At 39.8% G+C, this 21,770-nt stretch overlaps 1 protein-coding gene across 1 annotated transcript; it reads right to left on the reverse strand.

Moving 5' to 3' along the window:
* Positions 1–2,714: 2,714 nt before the first annotated feature.
* Positions 2,715–20,524, reverse strand: plpp2a (phospholipid phosphatase 2a). The gene is made up of 6 exons (XM_008399275.2): positions 19,981–20,524; positions 6,034–6,185; positions 5,680–5,942; positions 5,261–5,318; positions 4,814–4,990; positions 2,715–3,676 (listed from the first exon to the last, which is right to left on the reverse strand). The coding sequence occupies exons 1-6, from the start codon at positions 20,039–20,041 to the stop codon at positions 3,524–3,526; spliced, it is 864 nt and encodes a 287-aa protein (XP_008397497.1). The 5' UTR covers positions 20,042–20,524; the 3' UTR covers positions 2,715–3,523.
* Between the last annotated feature and the right edge of the window lie 1,246 nt (positions 20,525–21,770).

A 21,770-nucleotide genomic window follows, 5' to 3' on the forward strand; every position in this document is an offset into this window, starting at 1 on the left:
GGCAACACAGAGATACACAGAACAAACAACCATGCACACACACACTCACACCTAGGGGCAATTTGGAGAGGCCAATTAACCTGACGGTCATGTTTTTGGACTGTGGGAGGAAACCGGAGTACCCGGAGAAAACCCACGCATGCAAAGAGAGAACATGCAAACTCCATGCAGAAAGACCGGAGCCGGGAATCGAACCCAGAACCTTCTTGCTGCAAGGCAACAGCTCTACCAACTGTCCCACTGTGCAGCCTTAATGGTTCTTTTTACTTTCAAATTTAAAAAAATAAAACTCACGTAAAATAGTTTTCCCTCAGTCATCTTTGGTGTGGAAGATGTTACTGAATGAAGACAATATTTAAAACAATTTAACAGGTTTTTGTTTTTCATTCTAGAGGACTTTTGGGCTCTGGTGAGTTTTGACAGTAAATTGGTTGCGTCTCCTATACGTCTGTTATATTCACAATATTCAAATTCAGTCTCTTAATTTAGAATCCGACAGCCAGAAATTGTTTTAGATAATTTAATATTTAGGCTCTTAGCTTGTTAAACATATACAAAACATTGGTTTTAATGAAGATTTATATTTGATTTAAGACTTGTGATCCACATAGACATAAAAAAAGACATGAAAATATTTTTATCCACACCCAAGTATTTTGAAAAAAAAATAAAAAAATTAGTTTTCTATCCTGGCACTTTTTTTTTTATTGTCTGCAGTACATTTAGCCTGCAAGTTTCACACTTATTTTCAACCTGGACCAACTAAGCTCAGCTCTATTTTAAAATCTACAATACCTGCTTGTATATTGTCAATAAATTCTCCAACAATAAAATAAAAGCAGCGTAAACGAGTTGAAAAATATTTGATACGTTTATTTTGTTAGCAAACAAAAGGAAAAAAAAAAAACAGCTTGTTGGGTAAGAACTATGTTTACGTGAAAGAAAACGTAGTGAACTGTGGAATGAAAAACCAAAACAATTGATAATTGTGATAAAAACTTTTATCCTTTCAGTATTGGACCAATGTGTGAAGTTTAAGAAACAAACATTTCCTTAGTTTTTTTCCTCATGATCAAGTCTTAATTTAGACTTTAAGACTGCTTTAAATATTATAAAAATGATTTAAATACAGAGTGCCTCACCCATCTTCTCCGTTTGCTGCTGACGATCAGTGAAAACCATTTAAACTAGTTAAAATTTAGACAGTGGCATAAATAGAGCATGTCTGACATGCTTCCGTAATAATAATCCTCATCTAACAGATGAGGATTACACTTATTAAAAGAAGAAGAAGAAAAAAAAGCATCATTCACAGCCTTTTGTTCCGCTACGTGTGATGTGACTCGACCGGCCCGGTCCGCTCTCTGTCAGGAATCTGAACTGTTCGCAGCAGGTTCAGACATGAACCCGGTCTGAGCAGGTTCTGGACGGAGAACAGCAACTAAAGCATTTTCTCAGTGCGATTCATTGTTATGCAATTTTTCTTCTTCCTGGTTGAAGCGGGACACAGGGCGGGAATTACAGCCAATATGGGTTGTAAGGATGATGGCATTATATGATGTAAAACAAAAGGGGAAATACCATGTTTTTCAGACTATAGAGCGCAACTTACTATAAGGTCTACAAAGGCATCTACAAAATTTTTTTTAAAAAAGGAGAAAAAAAAAACTGGAAACGTACATATATAAGCCGCACTGGGCTGTAAGCCGCTGATATCGCCGTCGCTCTTGGTTTAGTTAATAAATCTGCCATTAAGGAGGCAGTCCTGCATCTCCAACGCTGAACCATGGTTTCGTTCACGTCGAATGAAACCAGATCGACAACCTTCAACTTAAAAACTGCATCATATGAACTTCTTCGTGTGGTTTCCATGAGGGGGTTTGAGTTTGAAGAAATTTTGTCGTGCCTGCTGCTAGCATGTGCTTGTTCTAAATGAAAATGGGCACTTCTTTGATTTCCAATTTTGACTTTCAATAATTCACTTCATGCTAAAGAGCCCCCTGGTGGCTGAAGAAAAATCCACGGAAAAGCTGCATCGTACTATAAGCCGCATGGTTCAAAGCGTGGGGAAAAAGTAGCGGCTTATAGTCCGAAAATACGGTAAATATGCTGTAAATGTAAAATGGTTTTTGATGGGGGCTTTGCTACATGCAGCTCTGGAAAAAAATAAGAGCCCACTGCACTGAACCCGATTGAAAACCTCCTGGTTATTCCTCCAAATATTGATTTCTAAACTCTTCCTGGGTAAAAACATTAGTATTATTTTCTTTGCATTATTGTCTGAAAGCACAGCATCTTTTATTATTTGCAGTGCTTTCAGACACTGCAAATAATAAAAGGGTGATTGGGTGAGGCAATCTGTATTTAAATCATTTTAATATTTAAAGCAGTCTTAAAACCTAAATTAAGACTTAATAAAATAATAAAAATTAAGCAAATAAATGCTTAATTTTTGCTTGTAATCTCAGAGACATGTTAGTAGTAGTTCATAGAATAAAACAATGTTCTCAAACATAAACCTACGAAGAATAAAAACTGATAAGCGGTCTCTAATTTTTTCCAGAGATGTATTTTAGCCGACTACCGATTCAAGTTGGACTTAACTCTAGTTTGTAATCTGTGGTTTAACTTTAAAGCCATTTAAAAACTGGCCCAACTTTAAAAGTTTTTCTTTAAAAGTATTTCTGTAAAAAAAAAAGAAAAAGTTATGAAAATACCTGATATGTATAAAATCTTTATTCCATTTGTTTTCCTTGCCTTTTGGCTTTAGAACCATTTAGCATGAGACAAGAATCAAAACAATTTAATACACTAGTCAAACCTGGAGATAGTTATTCTGTTGACAGATTCTTTAAAATTGATAAAACTTAACCATCCATTAGTCAACCTGCCATTAAAGCAGGAACTGTCACTGTAACATAGAAAACGTGTTAATTTTGAAATGATATATTCATCGCATACAGTTGCTATAAAGAGGAGAACATGGCTGAACACATGCACCTGCCTCCGAGTAGGATAAAAACACATGCATAGGAAAATTAAAACGTCAGAAATGTGCAGATACATTCAGCTGCAGCGAATATAAAACCGATCCGGACTGCGACAACACGGCGACGGTTTGTTACTGGACCGAAGAAGAGGAACGTTCTCTTGCCATTTGTTTAAAACTGTCACTTTTAATTTGGCACAATTTGAAAAGCGATTAAGAGACGATATAAAATATAATTATTCTACACTGGTGCACAAATCCGCGCGCGCGCACACAGACACACACACACACGCACACACACACACACACACACACACAGTCAATCGGGCACATCTTTCTGCAGCGAACACACCCACCCACAAAAACGCACCCGGTCATAAAGTTTCTGTTCTAGCAGGTTTTTTGTGGGGGAATCATACTTGTCATAGTTATAAAACAGCTGTGTCAAAGTTTTCTGTGTGGGTTATTTGTGGCTTTTAAAAAACAGTTCTGTGGATAACGGAGCAGCTGCTGCTGTCGGCGCTCGTCTGCGGCTCACGCCAGTCCGGGGTGGCTGTAGTGGTTTCCGTGCTGCGAGTCCAAAGGCTGAGGGTTCGGCTTGAACTCCAGTTGGTCCTCCGCCTGTTCGTCCGCCTGCGTGCAGAGCGGCGGCGGCCGCTGCTTGAAGAAATCCGACACGTATCGAACCTGAGAGCAGAGAGAAGCGAGCGAGTTTAAAACACAGAAAGTAATAAAATAATGTACATGTAAACACTGAAGTTAGTAAAATCCTCTTCAAATGTTTCACATTTAAACTTTTACAAGCGAACCATAAGGGAGACAAGCATATGTATTCAGTTCTCTTTAATCTGCTACATAAATACAATCCAGTGCAGCTGTGATGTGGAGGCCTTAAAGGTTTGTTAATTAATGAACTTCGTCCCAATCTGCTGCTACATTTGTGCAGCGAAAATGTTCGTTTGTGCCGCTATAATTTTAAAGATATTTAGAAATGTTTCCAGATGTCATGAAAGGTAAACCGGGCCCTCTCCTCACCTTCTGCAAATCAGATCAAATTGGTGACAATCAACCCGACTTTGAAGACATTAATGAAAGTTTAAAGGTCAAAAAAGTTGAGGGGGGTCTGGTTGATGTTTTGACCTTTAAGCTTTCATTAATGTCTTTGAACAAAACATTTTGCTGCACAAACATTTGACACCAATTTTGTTTGATTTGAAGAACCAACTTCACTCAGGTACATGGTGCATTAAGGAACAAACAGAATCGTGACGATGAAGCAACACATCCGACAAATCAGGGAGAAAAAATGGAAACGTTCAGAGGAGAGCTAGGATATAAAACTGAATCTGAAGTTCACATTTAAGATCACAGATTGAAGTTGAAGCTGCAGTATTAACATTTTTTTTATTAAAATAAAGTGTATTTAAAAAAAAAAAACAAAACCAAAAAAACAAACATACTCTTACAGTGTCCCGACAGTAGAATATGAAACAGATAATTTGTGAAAAGATCGAGCTCCTCCACTTCCTCCCTGAGACGTCTGAAGAAATGCTCCCGGTCAGAAACAACCAATCAGGAGCGTCTTGGAGTTTTCAGTCTACTCTGATTGGTTGTTTCAAGTTAGTGCTGAAAGAAGAGCTAAGATTTTTTCCACATATTTTCTATCTGATGCCAAACTGTTACGACGTAGTGACAGTTTTAAAAAACATATAAATCCTTTTTAAACTGCAGCTTTAAATGCATGATCTGAAACTGAAAAAGTGACCTGGTTTTCTCTCGCTGTGCTTCACACCATCTGTAAGATCCTAGCGTTGGCCGACTCACCGTGAGCACAGCGATGAGCGCGCCCTGCAGCAGCCCCACCAGCACGTCACTCCAGTGGTGCTTGTAGTCGGAGACGCGCGTGTATCCAACGTAGAGAGAAAACGCCACCAGGAAGAACTGGATGGTGGGCCGGACCAGCCTCGTCCACTTCCCCTGCATCCTGGCCTGGACGTAGAGCTGCACACACACACACAAACACACACACACTTAACTCTGACCAGATGACACTGCTGGAGGTTTTTATTTGGAAATCCATCTCCCTCCTAAGAGTTATTATTAGATCTGTTTGCTTTCCTCCTACGGTGAAATATGAAAAATGACAACAATGGTGTTTTCAGACCGGAGATGTCCATGTCTCGACTGTCTCCTCCTGTTGTGGCTCATTTCTGGGCTTTCCACTAAACAGCCTGTTCACATCTGGACAAAAGGTCACACGGGGTCACTCACCGACAGGAAGAGCATGCAGTACATCCCGAAGGCTGAGTGACCGGAGTAAAACGACAGCCTGAGGGGAGAGAGAGAAAAAATGAAAATGAATATCCAACTAATTCACTCCATTGGGAGATTATAATGATTTTTTATTCACTATACTTTTTAATAATACTGAGGGTTGGGGGAGAAATAGAAAATAAAAGGCAGTTTTGGTTGAGGAATAATTTAAGGAACTCGTATTTATTCCTTCAAGGAGGAATAAATCATTCACTCTTTGTGCAACTTTAGCATCGTGACGCCGATTTTACATCCAATCTGGACAGAAGTGGATTTCATGCAACTTTATATGAATCGACTCTTGAGTTTTAGTTGCATTCCTATGTGTAAACCAACTCTGAGGACACTGAGCGAGTGACGGATCCATTTCCTCTCACCTGGACTCCGTCACATTGCGCAGGTTGCCTGTGCAGTTGGTGCCCAGCACGTATCCGTTGCAGGACTTCGGGGCGCACACGGACAGGAAGTTCGGACGGGGGCGGCCGATGGTGAACTTCGCCAGATCGGTCAGAGACTGGCTGACCGCCGCGCCAAACAGGTAGGTGCCGACCACCTTGTAGAGCGCGGACAGGTACTGGTTGAAAGTGGAGTTTGAGCGCAGGCGTTTCGTGTGCACCAGGTAGGCCTCTCCAGTGGTGATCTGCAGCAAGGAAAACCATTTGGAAAATGTTAAAAAAAAACCGACAACCTTCACGCCAAGTCGCAACCGTGAGCTCGACGACGGGACTTACAATGACCATAGAGCAGGTGATGGTGACGGCGGCCATGGTTCCATGGGAGATGGTGTCCTTCCTGTAGGGATATTTGATGCTCTCGTCGTTGCAGTGGATTTCTCTCTGGTACGGTTTGAACCTCAGCGTGAGGATGGCTGAGGGCAGAGCCGCTGGAGACGCAGGAACATTTATTTAGTGATAAGGGCAGTTTCTGTTTTTTCTTTTTTTAAATGTTTAGGTAGGAGAAGAAATGCCTGAATGTCAGTGGTGATCCTACATTGAAAGAACTTTAATATCTAAAAATACAGACAGTCTCTTCTTAGGTATGATTAAAATGTCCAACGATGTTAAAAAAAAAAAAAATCAAACTAAGTTCTGCCTTCTTTAGAGAGTTTGACTTCAAAAAAGAAAAGAAAGCTTTCCTTTATTATTATTCAAAATTAATCCGGTATTTTGTTCAAGCTTTATATAAATTATGACTTATTTTTTTGTGATAAATTCAGCAGCTGGGAGAAAACATGACGCAGAGCAAAAACTGTCATCACTTTCTACATTAAATTTCATTCAAATATAAAATGGACATCATCAATGTTTTCTTTACAAAAACATCCCCGATGCACACAAGCAGCGCTGCGTGAATGTTTGGCAACACATTTACAGTCTGCTGCAGCGATGGCGTCATGTATGCATCCTGCTTTTATTTAAAGAATCCAACGAGAAACTGAGCCCATCGTTACATTTTGATCACAACAATGAGCTGAGTCAGCATTCAGCAGCAACATTCGAGTCGCTTCAGAAATGTGCCGACTAACAATTTGGTGATTCTGCAGCATCAGCAGTAAATGTGACCCTTCTGAAAACATGGCCGTGTCCAGATTGCGCATTGCTTTAATAAGCTATTGGTGATGAAATATGAGTGTGAGAGCAGACATTTTAGGGATTTCCACAGACTTTATTTTGCAAAAAGTCAAAAATAATTTCACCCTGAAACTGTTTTGGTGCCCAAGGATTCACAATTACTGGCAATTAGTTCTCTTTACGTCGCTGTGGAGGAACTGTTCCCCAATCTTTGTCGCTCTTAAAGTAGCTTAGTATAAAACCACACTTTAAAATTTTTTATTTCTAATCTGAGCTTTGACTAGGCCACTTCAAGACTTCCAATTTTTCTGTTTTTTAGTTATTCAGAAGTGGACTTGATGGTGCATTTTAGATAATTATCCTGCCCCATAACCCAGGATGTCTTCCGAAGCCCATCATACCGCCTCTGCTGTGTCTGAGTGCATGTATGGTGTTCTTTTTAGAAAATCCAGTAAGTTTTATATCAGAAGTAACAGAAGTTTCCATCATGATATAGTGATGAATGTTTCTCCCGTCTTAAATTGGGACGCGACGGGTTTCGTTTTTATCCCTTTCAGCCTCGTTCAGTCAATTGTCTGACCCTACAAGTCAGGCAGTAATCAGACCCGGGTGTTGCTAGTGAAGTAAACACTAAAGCTGTGATTTTGTAAATTCACGATCGAGGTCCTCATCTTTTTTTTTTCTGAAACATAAAAATATGAGGAAAACGTCTAAAGCAAATGTAATCTTTAACGGTGCAAAGCAAAGTGTTTCTATGTCGTGCATGCTCAATTTTCCAAAACGCTTTGTTAAACTTTTTTGTAAGCAAGAAAGAGAATGGAGTAGCTTTGTTTTAGCCGGTCAACTTGTGAGCAGCAACAGGTGGACACGACAGAATCGCAGGTTTTGTTGCATTTTAAACACAATATTTCAGCTTCAGACAGAAGACACCACTCTCCCAAAAGCATGAATTTGTCAGAGGCAACAGCTTTTATCCCTGCAGGTTGCATTTTCTCTTTAAAAAAATAAAAAATGACACCAGTGACCGTGGAAACTGGCCGGACGCTGCAGAGGCGACCTCTGACAGCGGGGGCGGCGTTCACACTTTAAAGGGCCTGGGAAGCCGAGCAGTGGAGGGGGAAAACACACATTCAACATGCCTCTGAAGACGTGCTGACACACACTCCTGACAGAAAAAAAACCACAAAAAAAACGGTTGAAGTTTGCGACTCGAAAAAGAGAGGCGTGCATTTATAAGGTCGTAATGAGAAAAAGCTTTTGTTGAGGACGGTCAGGAAACGCTGGGCTCAAAACTTCCCCTCACAGAAAACAAAAGATGACATAAAGCCGTCTCTTAAATCAGAGGAGGACAACAGTTTTATCGGACTGACAGCCTTTAAATAGCTTTCCTGTTTTCAAGAACTTTCTGCTGAAGGCAGAAACAAGGGGGTGGGGGGGATTGGATGGAGTTTGTGTTTTAGGCCAGTAGCTGCGTATTCACTGACACGCACCACAAGTGTTCCCTACAACGACAGCACGTCCTCCGCTTCCTCGGCGAGCGCACCTTCGGTTCATCCAGCAGAAAGACGACAATCCACCAAAAACACAAGCGTAGATGCAAACAGCTCGCACGTAAAGTCACAGCAGTAATCTGACGTAGAGACCTTGAGCTCAGGCCTGAGAGGTACGAGCGTTTATATCGTTTCCTCCAGAGGAAACTACGCAATGGCTTTAAAATGGCCTCAAAGCAAACTGTTCCACACATTTGTCTGTGTTTGTTGTTTTTATGTGAATACCTGCTGACGCAACGCTGCAAGGACAAATAAACTTCACTATTCTGCACCGAAAGCACAACTGCAGTGTTTTGCAATAGCATTCACGCACCTTTGATCATTTCTCCATCTGTTGTATTAAAGACTTTAATGTGTTTCCGAGGGGTTTTATGTGACACTCGTTTTTATTTTCTTTGCAAATGTAAATTTGAAAAGTTTATGTTAGCAAACATAAAATGTAGATTTCTACAAATCAAGTACGGGGCACAAATTTTATCATTTAGATCGATGGTGATTGGATCTGATCGCAGTGGCAGCATCATGCTGTGGGGGGACATGAATGAACCGTAAAAGAGAAAAATCCTGGAAGAAATCCAGTGAGAGGCTGCAAAAATAAGAGACGAGGCAGAGGTTCACTGTCCAGTTGGAAGCTTGCAATACGACCGCTGCACAGGACATTTGGCATCTCATTTTAAAGTGCCATGGACAAAATTCCTGCATAGCATTAATGTATTTATCCTTCATCTGATGCAACTGCAGTTTGTATCAAAGCGCATTGCTGCTTACGAGCGGCTCAGTCCAAGTCCAGATCCAAATCCCCTCAGAATCTGAGGAAAAATGTGTAAATAGACAGGATTCTCCCTAGCCAGCAGAATAAATCACATTTTAACAAAAAAAAAAAAAGTTTTTTTTTTGTTACATTAAGTGATCTTATAAAATCTTAAATCGTTTTCTTCTATCCAATAGAACCAGTCAACTGAGGAAAGCTTTCATAAAAGGAAACCGATGGTTCAGGAAAATTATATTTTTGATCCACTTGAAATGAATTTCCAAAGCCAAGGTGAACAGTCAGAGGGAAGCATGAAATGTTCAAGCAGTGTTGCAAAACATTTTACAACCACAAGTTGTTTCTAGTCATCCTACGTTGAATCAGACCAGTTAGATAATTAGTGAATCACAGACTGTGACTCATGTCCTCACCAGGACACCTAAAGACGAACCCTGACGTCTGTTCTGGTCTTTGATGAAGAGCGGGTTCCTCATCTAGGAGAATTTATTCCATGACAGGAAGTCCCGCCCCTCCCTCTGCTCCTCTCATCTCCGAGGAACATTTCTCCAGCAGGTCAAGCACCGCTCTCAGCCTGGCTTTGAACTGGAGTCCGACCAGTGTTTGTTCAGCAGGGAGGAGGGATAACACCAAGATAAGACGCCGATTGTTCAACACGAGTCGCAGGAGGCCACATGCTGCGCGACCGGACAAATTTAAGCCACAGTTGTTTAAAGGAAAAAACACACACGGGGATCAACAGTGCATTTAGCCACACAGTGAATGAGGAAGTGGACATCGACTGCGAGCCGAGGCCAGATTAGAGTTCCTGTTATCTGCTTTGGACAGTTTCTGTCTCCTCTGTTATTCCAGAGCGCCTGGCTTGGTTTGTGAGGCGGGTCGCCTTCCTACGGGGACGAGCTCTGGACCGCGCCGACGCCCGAAACCTCAGAGTGTGTCAGAGAGTTTATTACTGATATTTTTGACAAAAACCCACACATGCATTTACTGTTGGTTTAGTTCAAAGTGGATCAACTGGATCCGATCAGTCCACTTCAGGAAAAGATCTCGAAATAAATTCGCACCTCAAAGTGACCAAGAGTTCAACAAACCAAATGCTAAAGTCAAGCCACAGTGAAGCACAGCGGGCTGTGTGTCATGCTGATGTCCTGACCAACACATACCAGAGAGCCTTGATAAAAATGAAGCATTTTTCACTTCATGCAGGAAATGTTCCGCATTTTCCAACAGCCTAAAGTGAATTCTTTCTCCATTTCTGCAGCCTGATAAATGATTTTTGGTCTAATTCTTTGTCTTGGAGTGTTTCTCCCGCAACTGTCTTAAATAAAAATGTTTTTTTTTTTTTTTAACTCCACGTATTGCACACAGCTGTAGAAAAAGTTTTAGGCTTGTACCAGCTCGTCTCATCCCGATGTGACATTTTCCACGCTGCTGTCAGTTTTTAGTTCCTGTGTGAGCCGTCAGCACTCCGAACAAACAATGGGTTCGTCTCACAATGTTTCCACCCAGGAGGAGGAACACACTCGTGGTTTTTGCTGACTTTTTGTCCACAGATATGAAATGTCAACTGGACAGATTTAAAAAAAAAAAAAAAAGAAAGAAAGGAAAAAAAAAACGGGGGGGTGGGGAGGGAGTATTGTTTCACACTTTTACAGTCCTGTCTGGTTAAAAAAAAAAAGGATCCTGAATCTACCCTGAGAAAATAAACATGATGGAATTTGGGATCAGACGCAAGTATAACTTCCCCTTGACCTATGACCCTGCAGGAAGGGGGAAGTGTTCCTGTTATTCTGCTCAAGATGAGTGGCCATCACTCCTTAGGAGCTGAATAACAGATATTTGTCAAAAAGCAGAACCAAAAATGGGGAAAGGTAAAGAATGTTTGAAGTCTGCGATCCTCCTGGGAGACGTTTAGGAAAACAAATATTTAACTTGTACAGATCTTTCTGTTTACGAGTGACATTTTTTTCGGTTCGTGTTGCGTTATGTTTCTCCTGAACTGCATTCCCATGAAATGAGCTCAGGAAGAGCTGCGCTATAGCAACACTGTGTCCACATCGGCTGCTTTCCGTCAGCGCCGCTCGGTCAAAACCTCATCCGTCTGCGACGCTCGTCGTTTGTCCAAGAACTCTCTGGACAACCGCTCCGATCGAGACGAGCGTTGTTGCAGAAAAAGAGCATTGCTTCCTGTTGGGACGGGTGTTTTTCCTGGAAAAAAAATAAAAAGAAACAACACAAAGGAAGGCAAATAACGGATTTTTACGAGACTGGAGAAGGCCACAAAGCGAGCTTTATCAAGTGTAGCCAGCGTAAGCCGCACCGTTTCCCCCCCTCATTTCCAGCCTTTGTGTTAAGATAACCCGACTGCTGCTGACCCGAGCTTTACTGATACGACAAATGTATTAAAATCTGATGCAATGCTTGGAAGGAACTCAACAATAATCTTGAGGTTTAACTACGTCAATAAAGCTGGGAGTTAACGCAGCAGCGGCGTCCAAAAGGCCACGACTCGACGCGCTTGGTGCTTGTTTGTTTTTACGCCTCGCTGTACATTTACCATATGCGTCACATTTCTCTACTGTTCATGTTCCGAGAGGATTTATTCCGCTTATAATAATTACCGTACGGCTCGATTTAGGCTAGAAGACGTGAAAACTTTAAAGATATAAAACTCTCCCAACCTGTGATGGACAAATATTTTTATTTTATGATTCTGATAAAACACTAATGGGTCTTTAGGTCGCTACTGCTGTCGTTTAAAACAATTTGTTGGTTCAGTAAATCATCATTATAAACATTTGGAAATGTAACAAAAGGCAGTTGAAATGTTAAAAAAAAAACAAAAAAAAAAACAGACGGGTTTTGTTTTCAGAGCAGTATTTTCTCTGAAAACGAGATTTGTAGCTAAAAGTTATTTTCAAATATGATTTCAATGAACGTCAAAGTATCGTGTCTAACAAAATATAAGTTTGCCAATCTTATTCAAAAGAATGGGAGAGTTTTAGCAATATTTTGGGGTAAATAATGGCTTTTCCACAAATATAAAGTTTTTACCAATTAGTTTATTTTCCAGAATTTGTAATTGTAAAATAACTTCGACGAGGCTAAATTACTTTATGCGTCGTCTTCAGCTTCAAGAAGCAATTTAAAATCATACAGTTCAGGTTTCAGTGTTTAAAATATTCAATTTTTCACACAACTACAGCAAAGATAACCTACTGAAATGTTAATTTTGTTAGCGAGTCAGGATATTCTCTCAGTTCACCCATCGTCTCCACCACATTCTCAAGATTTATCTTTTCTACTGGGGAACCCAAACTGCTGCTACATCAACAATCTAAAAATAAAAAAATCTGACTTTTTCTATGCTTTGGTCACCAAAAAAAAAAAGTGTAGCTATCCAGCTTGACGTGGAGTCAACTTTACTAGACAACAAGAACTCCTCCAGGATTATGTCCCGTCTCACTTTAAGACACAGTTTGTCAGAGTTGAACCATCAGCCTTCAAATCAAACCTCGTGGTTAAACCAGGAGTTTCTGCCTCCCGTCTCCTGCATGTTTCAGATTCAGTCTCTCAAGACTTTTGACTGGCGCAACGACTGAGCTTCATGAAAAAGATTTCACAGAAAATTTCCAAAAATCATCACAAGATTTGCATCCAGCAAGTTGCTAGATACACTTTCAACTGACACAGCTGTTGAAATCGTGAAAAACAGTAAAAATTAGCTAAACTTCAAAAAGTTTAATCAATGTTTAACCACTAAACATGGGATCTGGGTCAGTTTAGTGTACTCCATTTTGCACCTTCTGTGTACTTATTTATTTCTCTGCACTTTTTTTTTTTACTGGTTTTTATGAGAATCAACATACAATTATACTAAAAGAAACCAGATGCTGACAGAATTGTACTTTTCCTTTCAAAAGGCACAAACATGAACAAATAAAAAAAGAAATAAGCCGTCCAAAAGGCAACTGCCGCTTTGTAATTTGCACGGATGCACGGATGTTCATGACCTTTTCTGCAACAAAAGAAACTGAAACGACTCCCCTATTATGAAACCGCTACATAATAAATACATCGGCACAGGAAAGCCTGTGAGCGGCGCCGTCACACAGGAATGTCAGGGATCTGGAGTCAACTGTCTCCGATTGACTGTGATGTGGCGGAAACCGACACAGAGTCTCCATTAATCAAAACATCTGTCAGTGACTTTGAAAGGAGCACAAATTATGTTTTCAACAAACTGTCAATGCCAAATATTCCTATTAAACTCTACAGGTGGTTTTTGGTCGTTTTTGTCGTGCTTCAGAACACACGTACATGAAATTAGCATTTTCAGTTCCTCATTTGAGATTTTCATCGTCCAGTTGGATGATTTTAATTGCTTACTTGCTGAAAAAGAAAAACAGTGTTTATCTGTCAGATTTTAGGGAGGTTCTGTTTCTGTTCATTAGGCCCGTATGAAGCAATCAGTACTTGTTTCTGGTTCTCTTGAGTCTAAACTGCAGATACTAACTTTGAATTGCAACATACAAGAGAAAGTAAAAGTGTGATTTGACAAAAGTAGGTCTGAATCCAACAGAAAATCTAAGATTATCCCAGGTCTATGTGAACAAACGATTTGTGACGCGTGTGGTTTACAGAGGTACGTGTTAACGGGATCGAATTCATCTGATTTTATTATCTGTCAGATTTGACAAATTCCCAGTCAGGAAGGAAAACACGACCAGAATCCCTTGTAAGGTTGGACTTGAAACAGAAAGTTTGAGCTTGCAGAGCAGCCGTTAGGTTTGATTTTTTTTGGTTACGACATGTGGTGAAAGTCACTGGTGTGACTACACATCTACAAAACTAAACACTGAAGATCTATATCACAATGAAGAGCAGCACACAAATCGCTGCAAAATATGTTTATGCGCTTATTTATGACGATAAATTACTCGCATAGACCATCATCAATTAAGAGTGAGGCAGCCGTTTAGTACAAGTAAGAAAGGTTTTGACCATTTTTGATAAAAATCTGCAATAAGCAGATTAAAACCCAATTCCGTTTTAATGGGCGCTTTCTTCTTTTATTTCCAATTTTGACTTCCAACGATTTACTTCTTGCTAAAGAGCCCCCTGGTGGTTGAAGAAAAATTCACATATAAGCGGCTTATAATCCGGAAAATACGGTATATAAAAAAAAAATCTAAATGCTCTCTGGTATTGTTCAGGGGGCCGGACCAAATGTGGATTCGGGCCGAATCCGGCCCGCAGTTTGGGGACCACTGCTTTAGTGCCATTCATTAGGAGCAGACAAAAACCCTAAAATGTTCTGAATGAACATTTTAGTGTACTTATTCTGTCCACACAGATATAAGTACACACAAACATGCATGTATTTTACTTTATTGGTGCAAAAGTATTTCACTTTTACAATAAACTTCAGTGGTTTTTTATTATTTTATACAATGGACCATCTCAAGTAATGTTTTGAGCATGAGGATTGCTCTCATGTTACTGCATGAGAGCAATCCTAAGAGAAGAAAGAAAACAAAATTATATTCATATTTTAAAAACACTGCTCCGTGTCTGCTCAGAGTGAGGTTAGGATGTTGAAACGAGTGTGTGAACGAGTCAGCAGCCGTGTTATGTACACTTGTACATCTTGTTGTGTGTATGGCTTGTGATGGTTCTGCATGCAGCGGCGATAGTCAAGAGCCACAGGGTTGAGGTTTGTGTGCAGAATGGAAGAGGAAGGAATAAAAACACTGAAACATGTTTGTCAGCTTCTTGCCTCCAAAAGATGGACTTTCACATAAAAAAATAAAAAAAAGTCAAACCTTGGGAAATTTGCTCAGAACATGATGCACCGAATAATCAGGTTTTAAAATGGCTTTAGAGATTATTGTTCTGTCGAGGTAAAATTGTTACCAACAAACTCAGTCAAACAAAAGAATTGTTTTGCATTGTTCAGTTTTTAAGTTTTTTTTGTGTTTTTATGCGTTTATAATTTGTCCAAAAACATAACTTCTGCATAAACTCTACTGTAAACAGATAAATCTTTGACTTGAATCTTTAGCAATAACCTGGAAATCAACATCTACACAAGTTAAACTATGGCAATTATTTTACAACCAAAACAACAAACTCTTAAAAAACTCAGGCACATATATCCTTTTTATATGCTTTGTATCGATTTAACTGAAAAAATAATGACTCACACAAACACTCAAGATATTTAAATGCCTAAAGCTAAAAATGACCCACACGATTAGAGTGTAAAACAACAATAATTGTGCTTTCAGTATCTAGTCTAACCCGTTTTTCTTACAAACAAAACGACAAGCTGAAGAGTCATGTTACAAGGATAACTAAACTGTTACAGGAGTTTTAAGGCCTTCTGCTTGTATTTCTTACTGGTGTAGTTAAAAAGTGGCGTCATATTTACTTTTTCATAAAGCTACATAAGATGTGATGGAAGAAAAATATCACATCAGCCAAACAGCCGAAAAACAAATAAACTTGGTGTGAAACATATACAGAAGTCCAACACTTTGTATCAAGAAATGTGGAGAAAAAAAATAAAAACTCAGGAATTTAGGAAGAGTTCGTCAGGAGAGAAATTTGGCAATTTTATCATCAGTGTTTTGTAAGAAGATTTAAAGTGTCAGAGAAATTAACACATGGAGCGAGATGAGGAGAGAATATCCTTTCCTTTTTTTTTAACTAGATTCAACATGAAACAGAAAGGCGTAGGAATGTTTGCGACATTTCTGCTGTCAGCGTTCATCAGCCAGTGACAAAGATTTAATCATAAATGGTTACAAGTAAAAGGAAGAACAGAAAAATCCAGGACATTTAGGAAGCTGTGTGAACTTGTCAGATGGGAAAACTCACTTTCATGAGTCTTCCTCATCAAAACAATGACTCACCTCCGATTTCACAACAAGGTGCTACGCCAATCAGGCAGATCATTACGACTGCTTGTCTCAAAACGCCTTGGTACCCCATGAGACCCCTGAAGGTGTTCTGCTGTTTCAGTCAGAGTTCTCTTCAACTCAGTTTGGTTCCAGAAGAACTCAAACAAATCTTAATTATCCGTATAAACACGAAGGAGTCCTCATGGATTACTGTTGTTGTGAAGTGTCATTCGGTAAATTAACGCAAAGTCGACCATTTTATTGAAAGTTTTAATGGAACTTTGTATTAAAATGGTCATTATTATCCAAACAATGCAAAGTTTACACTTTTAATGCAACTTTTAGTACAACTTTGCATTAAAAGTGACACCAAAGGCTCACCAAATATACAATTAGCATAGAGAGCCTCCGTGCAGAGCGCTTATCGCCATCCAATCTGTTATTTGTGATATTGATATTGTGACTTTACGATATCTTATCCAGCCTCATCTCTAATAATGTCTCTGAGTCGGAGTGTTAATGCAGAAGAGGCAGAAGTTATTAGTTTTGGTCGCAAACTTTTCTAAATCAGGACTCAGTTTGACTATAGGACTCAAGACTTCGCATTCAAGAACCAAGAACTGAATTTCAAACAACCAAATCAGGTCTAGCAATAAACCTGACAGCACCGGCTCCCTGTTTGTCAAAAGATTGATCTCAGTGTTGTTGGTGGTCCGAGGCATGAACACGTCTGATTTACTCAGAGCTCCTGGTCAAGTAAGGACCAGGCAGAAGAGGAGGAAGCGTTTCACATCTGCCTGAAAACCTGAGATGCACAAAAACTGCTGGCTCCTTTAAATGTTTCAGTTTACTGCAGTAATTCTATAAAAAGGGTCATTTCTGTCACGTATGTTTATTTGCTCATATTTGATCATTTTGTTTCTTTATTGTGATGAACTCTCAGTGTTTTTATGCTTTTACTAAATGTGTTGCTTCATTCAGCTCCACCTTCATCTGTGAAGGACTTCATATCACCCTGTGTATGAATGAATTGCCTTGTCATAATCAGTGTTGTTCACCCAATCTGGCAGTGGTCATTACATTACGCCTGGTCACTCAGATTAGGATGACTCAGACCGTCTTTATTGAGTAATCAGTGAAAAGCCGTTTTTAATCAAGACTTCCTCCTGCAAACAGAAGAGCATTTACAGCAGGGTCTGCAGTCATTATCATTCCTGCATGTCACTCAGCAGAAGTATCCACAAGTGGAGGAAAACATGCAAAGGCCACACATAAATCCTCTAATCCTCCAGCAGGAACTCTCTGCTTTTCTTGACCCGACGCCCTCCCCGACAAGCAGCTGCGGAAAATCAAGCGAAGCAAGAATCCGACATCGGGGGGTCATCACCGACGCTCGGTGGGATCGCGGTGTCGGAAACGCGTGCAGCGTGACGCAAACAGCTGGAAGATAAGCCGCTAATGGCTTTGTGTGAGAGCCAGGCAGCAGAGCAAGTTGCGGCGCGTCGCTTTGTTGCCCGTGCACGACTCGCTCCTGCACACAAGCAGAGCCCACCCTAAGCAGCATGCATGAGTGGCCGCCTTTGGGTCTCTGCGAGGACGCGGTTTGACAAGCTGTATCCCCCCCCTTCACACACACACCTCCTGAATGGGGCCTTTAAAGTTATGAAAAAATGTTGTTTTGACAAAGACTTTTCCATGTCGGATAGATGGACGCACACGGTTATACAATAACACACATAATCTGTGGTTTCCAAAACAGGATCTTAACCATCAGGAAGAATCAGCGACAGATATTTTTGTTCTTCCTGACTGTTTTAAAGCCACGAACCGGACTTGTACGTAAAAATTTGTCGTCCATTTATCAGGAATTGTTATTTAATCAAGACAAACATTTATCCTGCATCAGGTCACATCACATAAGGCAACCGCAAGGTTTCCCCCAGAAAACTTGCTCAGCCTGGTGGTTGAGGTGCTCAGCAGTCATTCATCCAGCGGTCTGCCGTGTTTTTCAGTTACAAATGTTTAAAGTTTGTGGAAAATTTTAAAATATCACCAGATAATTATGTGTTATTGAAAGATTAGAAGATTAATACCTGAACACCAACTATAAAGTCTTAAAAAATGCAAACATTAAAAAAAATAAAAAATTAAGCATTGCCAAGCCTGGTGGGGGCACATGTAAAGCCTGGAGGCCCGCCAGGCTTATAATATCCTAGGAGAAACCCTGCAACTGTGTACATCAACTTATATTTCTGATCTTTAAACCAAATTTTGCTTTCAGATTAGTTCATTTTCTTCTGGAAAACGTGTGAGCAGCGGTTTAGAACATCACAATTAACATTTTTGAAAAGGGCCATGCAGCCAAAACTCAAAATACGGTTTATAACCAATCGGTTTTATGCGCCTGATCTGAACCAACGTCTGTTTCTGATAGAATACTGGCATTCCTGGACCAGATATCGAGTTCAAAATCATGTTGAGCCGTTACAGTAGTGTAACCTCCGACGCTGCGAAACAACAACGATGAGCTTCAAGTTGGTCATTTTTGGTTCTTTTGGACTTTCAAACTAAAATAACCATAATCAGGATCTGGAAATGTTAGGACCCTGATGATCAACACAGAGAACGCAGGAATATTTACAATCCAGGTCACAATTGAAAGGCATTGTGCCAAAAGTACAAACTTAAAAAATAAAATAAAAAAAAAAGGACTAAAATAGTTAACATATTATTGTGAATTCTCCGTCTCTTATGGCGTCTCCTGCAATTTTGAATGTTTGGACCCAGTTCAGGACAGAAAGGCTTGTGAAATTAACGGTTACGGTAAAATGGTGGCAAAACTTTAGCTGACAGAAGTTATTTTTGTTTAAACTACTTTTGAAACCAATTAAAGTCATTTTCCATTTAGGCGCTTAGAGATATTTTGGTTTTATGTGTCATATTATACAAGACTGAACAAACACAATCATAATCAGAACAAACAATAGAAACGGGCACTAAAGTAACTAAATTAAAATTACACATAAAATTTCAGCTTTTTTAGTTCAGTGCATCTCCACAACTCATAAAAATATGGAAATACAGCAAAAAAGAAAAGAGGTGGCTTAAACTCATGAAATTAATTATTGACATGAATATGATGACAATGTGCAAGTATGAAATGGAGGCCAAAGGGCGGCTGACTGTTGCACCTCTTATGGTGTCATTGACCCAGATTAATTAGCCTTTTTGTCCACATGACGTGCTTTGACAAAACCGTTTTGCAAACTTCTAAAACCTATACTTTACCACCAGGCTGGGCTTTTTTTTTTGTCCCATCAGTGTAAATTTATTTATGGAAAATGTAATGGATTGCACTTTTTTTTTTTTTTTTTTTTTTTAAATAAAAGCTTTTTTAAAAAAGCGCAGAGAGTATTGCGCCAACTCCACACACCCACCTGGATACATTTACAGGCGATAGTTTCGCAAGACAAGAGGAGGATAATAAATGAGATAAAAAATAAACACATTTGCTGATTACTTCAGTGAAAGACGCCAGTAAGCATCAAGATCACTCAGTGTTGAGAAATATTCTGCTTGGCTTTTAAATCCACATCTGTGCCACCTGATGAGCAACCTTTTTCACAGAATCAATTTCACTTTCTGCCCTTTAATCTTGTGGAGCAACAGTTATCACCTGCAGTAAATCAAAAGAGGCTCTTGAGCAATCCTGTGCGTCACACAATCCCCAAAAGGAAGCGCAACTTTTCTCCTTTTCCCCAGTTTTACAGCTGACTGCGCGCACACAGGGGCGCGGAGTGAAACCTATCCCAATCCCAGCCACTGTCGCAAAAAAAAAAAAAAAAAAAAAGATAAAGCGAGGAAACAAAATGCCGCTACTCACCGACAAACACGCACAGAACATCCACCACGATGAAGAGCCGCCTTTTCCTCTCTTCTGGCATGTTTCCTCCAGCGCTGCGCCGCTTTTGATAAACTAAACCGCGTCGCTGAAAACGCAGGTGGGCTGAGAGGAGCACCTGGTTGCGGGAGTGCGCGCGTGGAAATAAAACAACAGGGAAGGAAAAAAAACGACCTGGTTGTTCTTCCTGCTCCGCTGCTGCGTACCTGACCTCCCACCCGTCTGGCAGCCTGCTTCCCTGATGACTGACTGATTGTAGGAGGTTCTGCTTCAGGTGCGCAGCGTGGACTGCCCCCACGGAGGGGCGCGGCTCCCAGCGCGGGAAGGTTCAAAGAGGTCGCTTTAGTTCATCAAAATTCTTTTTGTGGCTAAAGATGAAAACTTTTAGCGTGTTCTAGTCCATTTTTTCTCCTTGCTACAACATTCTTAAAGGGGTCAGTGTCATGTAAAATCGACTATTTTGAGCTGTACATCAGGCTATAATGTTGTTCCCTCATCAAAAACATATCTGGAGTGTTGCTTGGATTCTTTCACGCATGTTTGAGAAATTCATTAATCTCCATGGCAACCGTTCAGACTAGCTAGCAGCAGTTAGCATGGAACTGCGCACCTGCTGAGCTCATTATGCAGGATATATCCTCAGTGAAACACCGGTAAAAACTCTGTTAAAGGGTTCAGAACATTGATTATTTAATCTAAATAATCAGATAGACTAAAGAATAAAGCTATGTGGAAATGTTGGTATTATATAAATAACGAAATCAAGCAACATAAACATTTTCCAAATGTGTTTATTTCTATATAAAACTACAGGTGTGTGTCTGTCTGGTGAATTTTTTCTTAAAATGAGTTTATTCTTCATTCAGTGAAGTTACTCACTGTATATCAATCGTACTCAAGTAAGAATAGCAATACTTTATAATAAGATTACACAAGTAAAAGTAAAAAGTACAGCTTTGTAAAAATACTTCTAAACGTTTTTTTTCTCTAAATGTTACACAAGAAAATGTAGCTAGTAGCTACTACACAAGTATCCTCCTAGGTCTAATTAATTTTCACAGCTTCAGGTTAAATGCAGAGAAACCTATGCTTTTCACAAATAGAATAAGATTTTCTGTCATTAAAAAAATCTGATTCTGTAAATAAGAACTTTTATGTAGAATAATAATGACGTTGTGCTCTGAGCGTCTAGGAATAGTCAAATCCTGTCCAGAGTCCTTCGAAAAACTCAAATACCCTTTGAATTAACCTCAGAGTCAGATACCAATGTCACCTTGAAGGAGGACTGACTTTGTTTTGCTGTGTAGCGCCCCCTTTCTTATGAGCAGAACTCAGTTTTACCAGCATCAGAACTGGATTTAACATCTCCAAGCATTTCAAAAAGTTCAAGTTGTCACGGAGTGTAAATATCACAATTCTTCATGACATTTAAAGAGTTTGAGATGATTTTTAAACAATATTTATTTCATGCCGAACTCATCTAGATATCTGAATCTATTTTTACTGAATAGCTCAAATCTGCTCCAGTTAAATATCAAATAAAGTTCAGAGAACTCCACTTAGACTTTCTCTGAAGACTAGTTTTCCTACTTGGGTCTTATTTTTAAAAAAATCATTTTAATGCAATGAGCTTTCTTATTTAATCATCAGGAATTTGACCTGCACAAATGTTTCGGCTGGTAATTTACAGCAGGTCACGTTTCCAGTAACGTCGTGTTCCAGTAAACATCCGTCCGTTTTACACCAGAACCAACCGCAGGCTGGGAGAAGAG

This window comes from Poecilia reticulata, linkage group LG22 (genome assembly GCF_000633615.1).
Source record: "Poecilia reticulata strain Guanapo linkage group LG22, Guppy_female_1.0+MT, whole genome shotgun sequence".
Classification (NCBI taxonomy): Eukaryota; Metazoa; Chordata; class Actinopteri; order Cyprinodontiformes; family Poeciliidae; genus Poecilia; species Poecilia reticulata.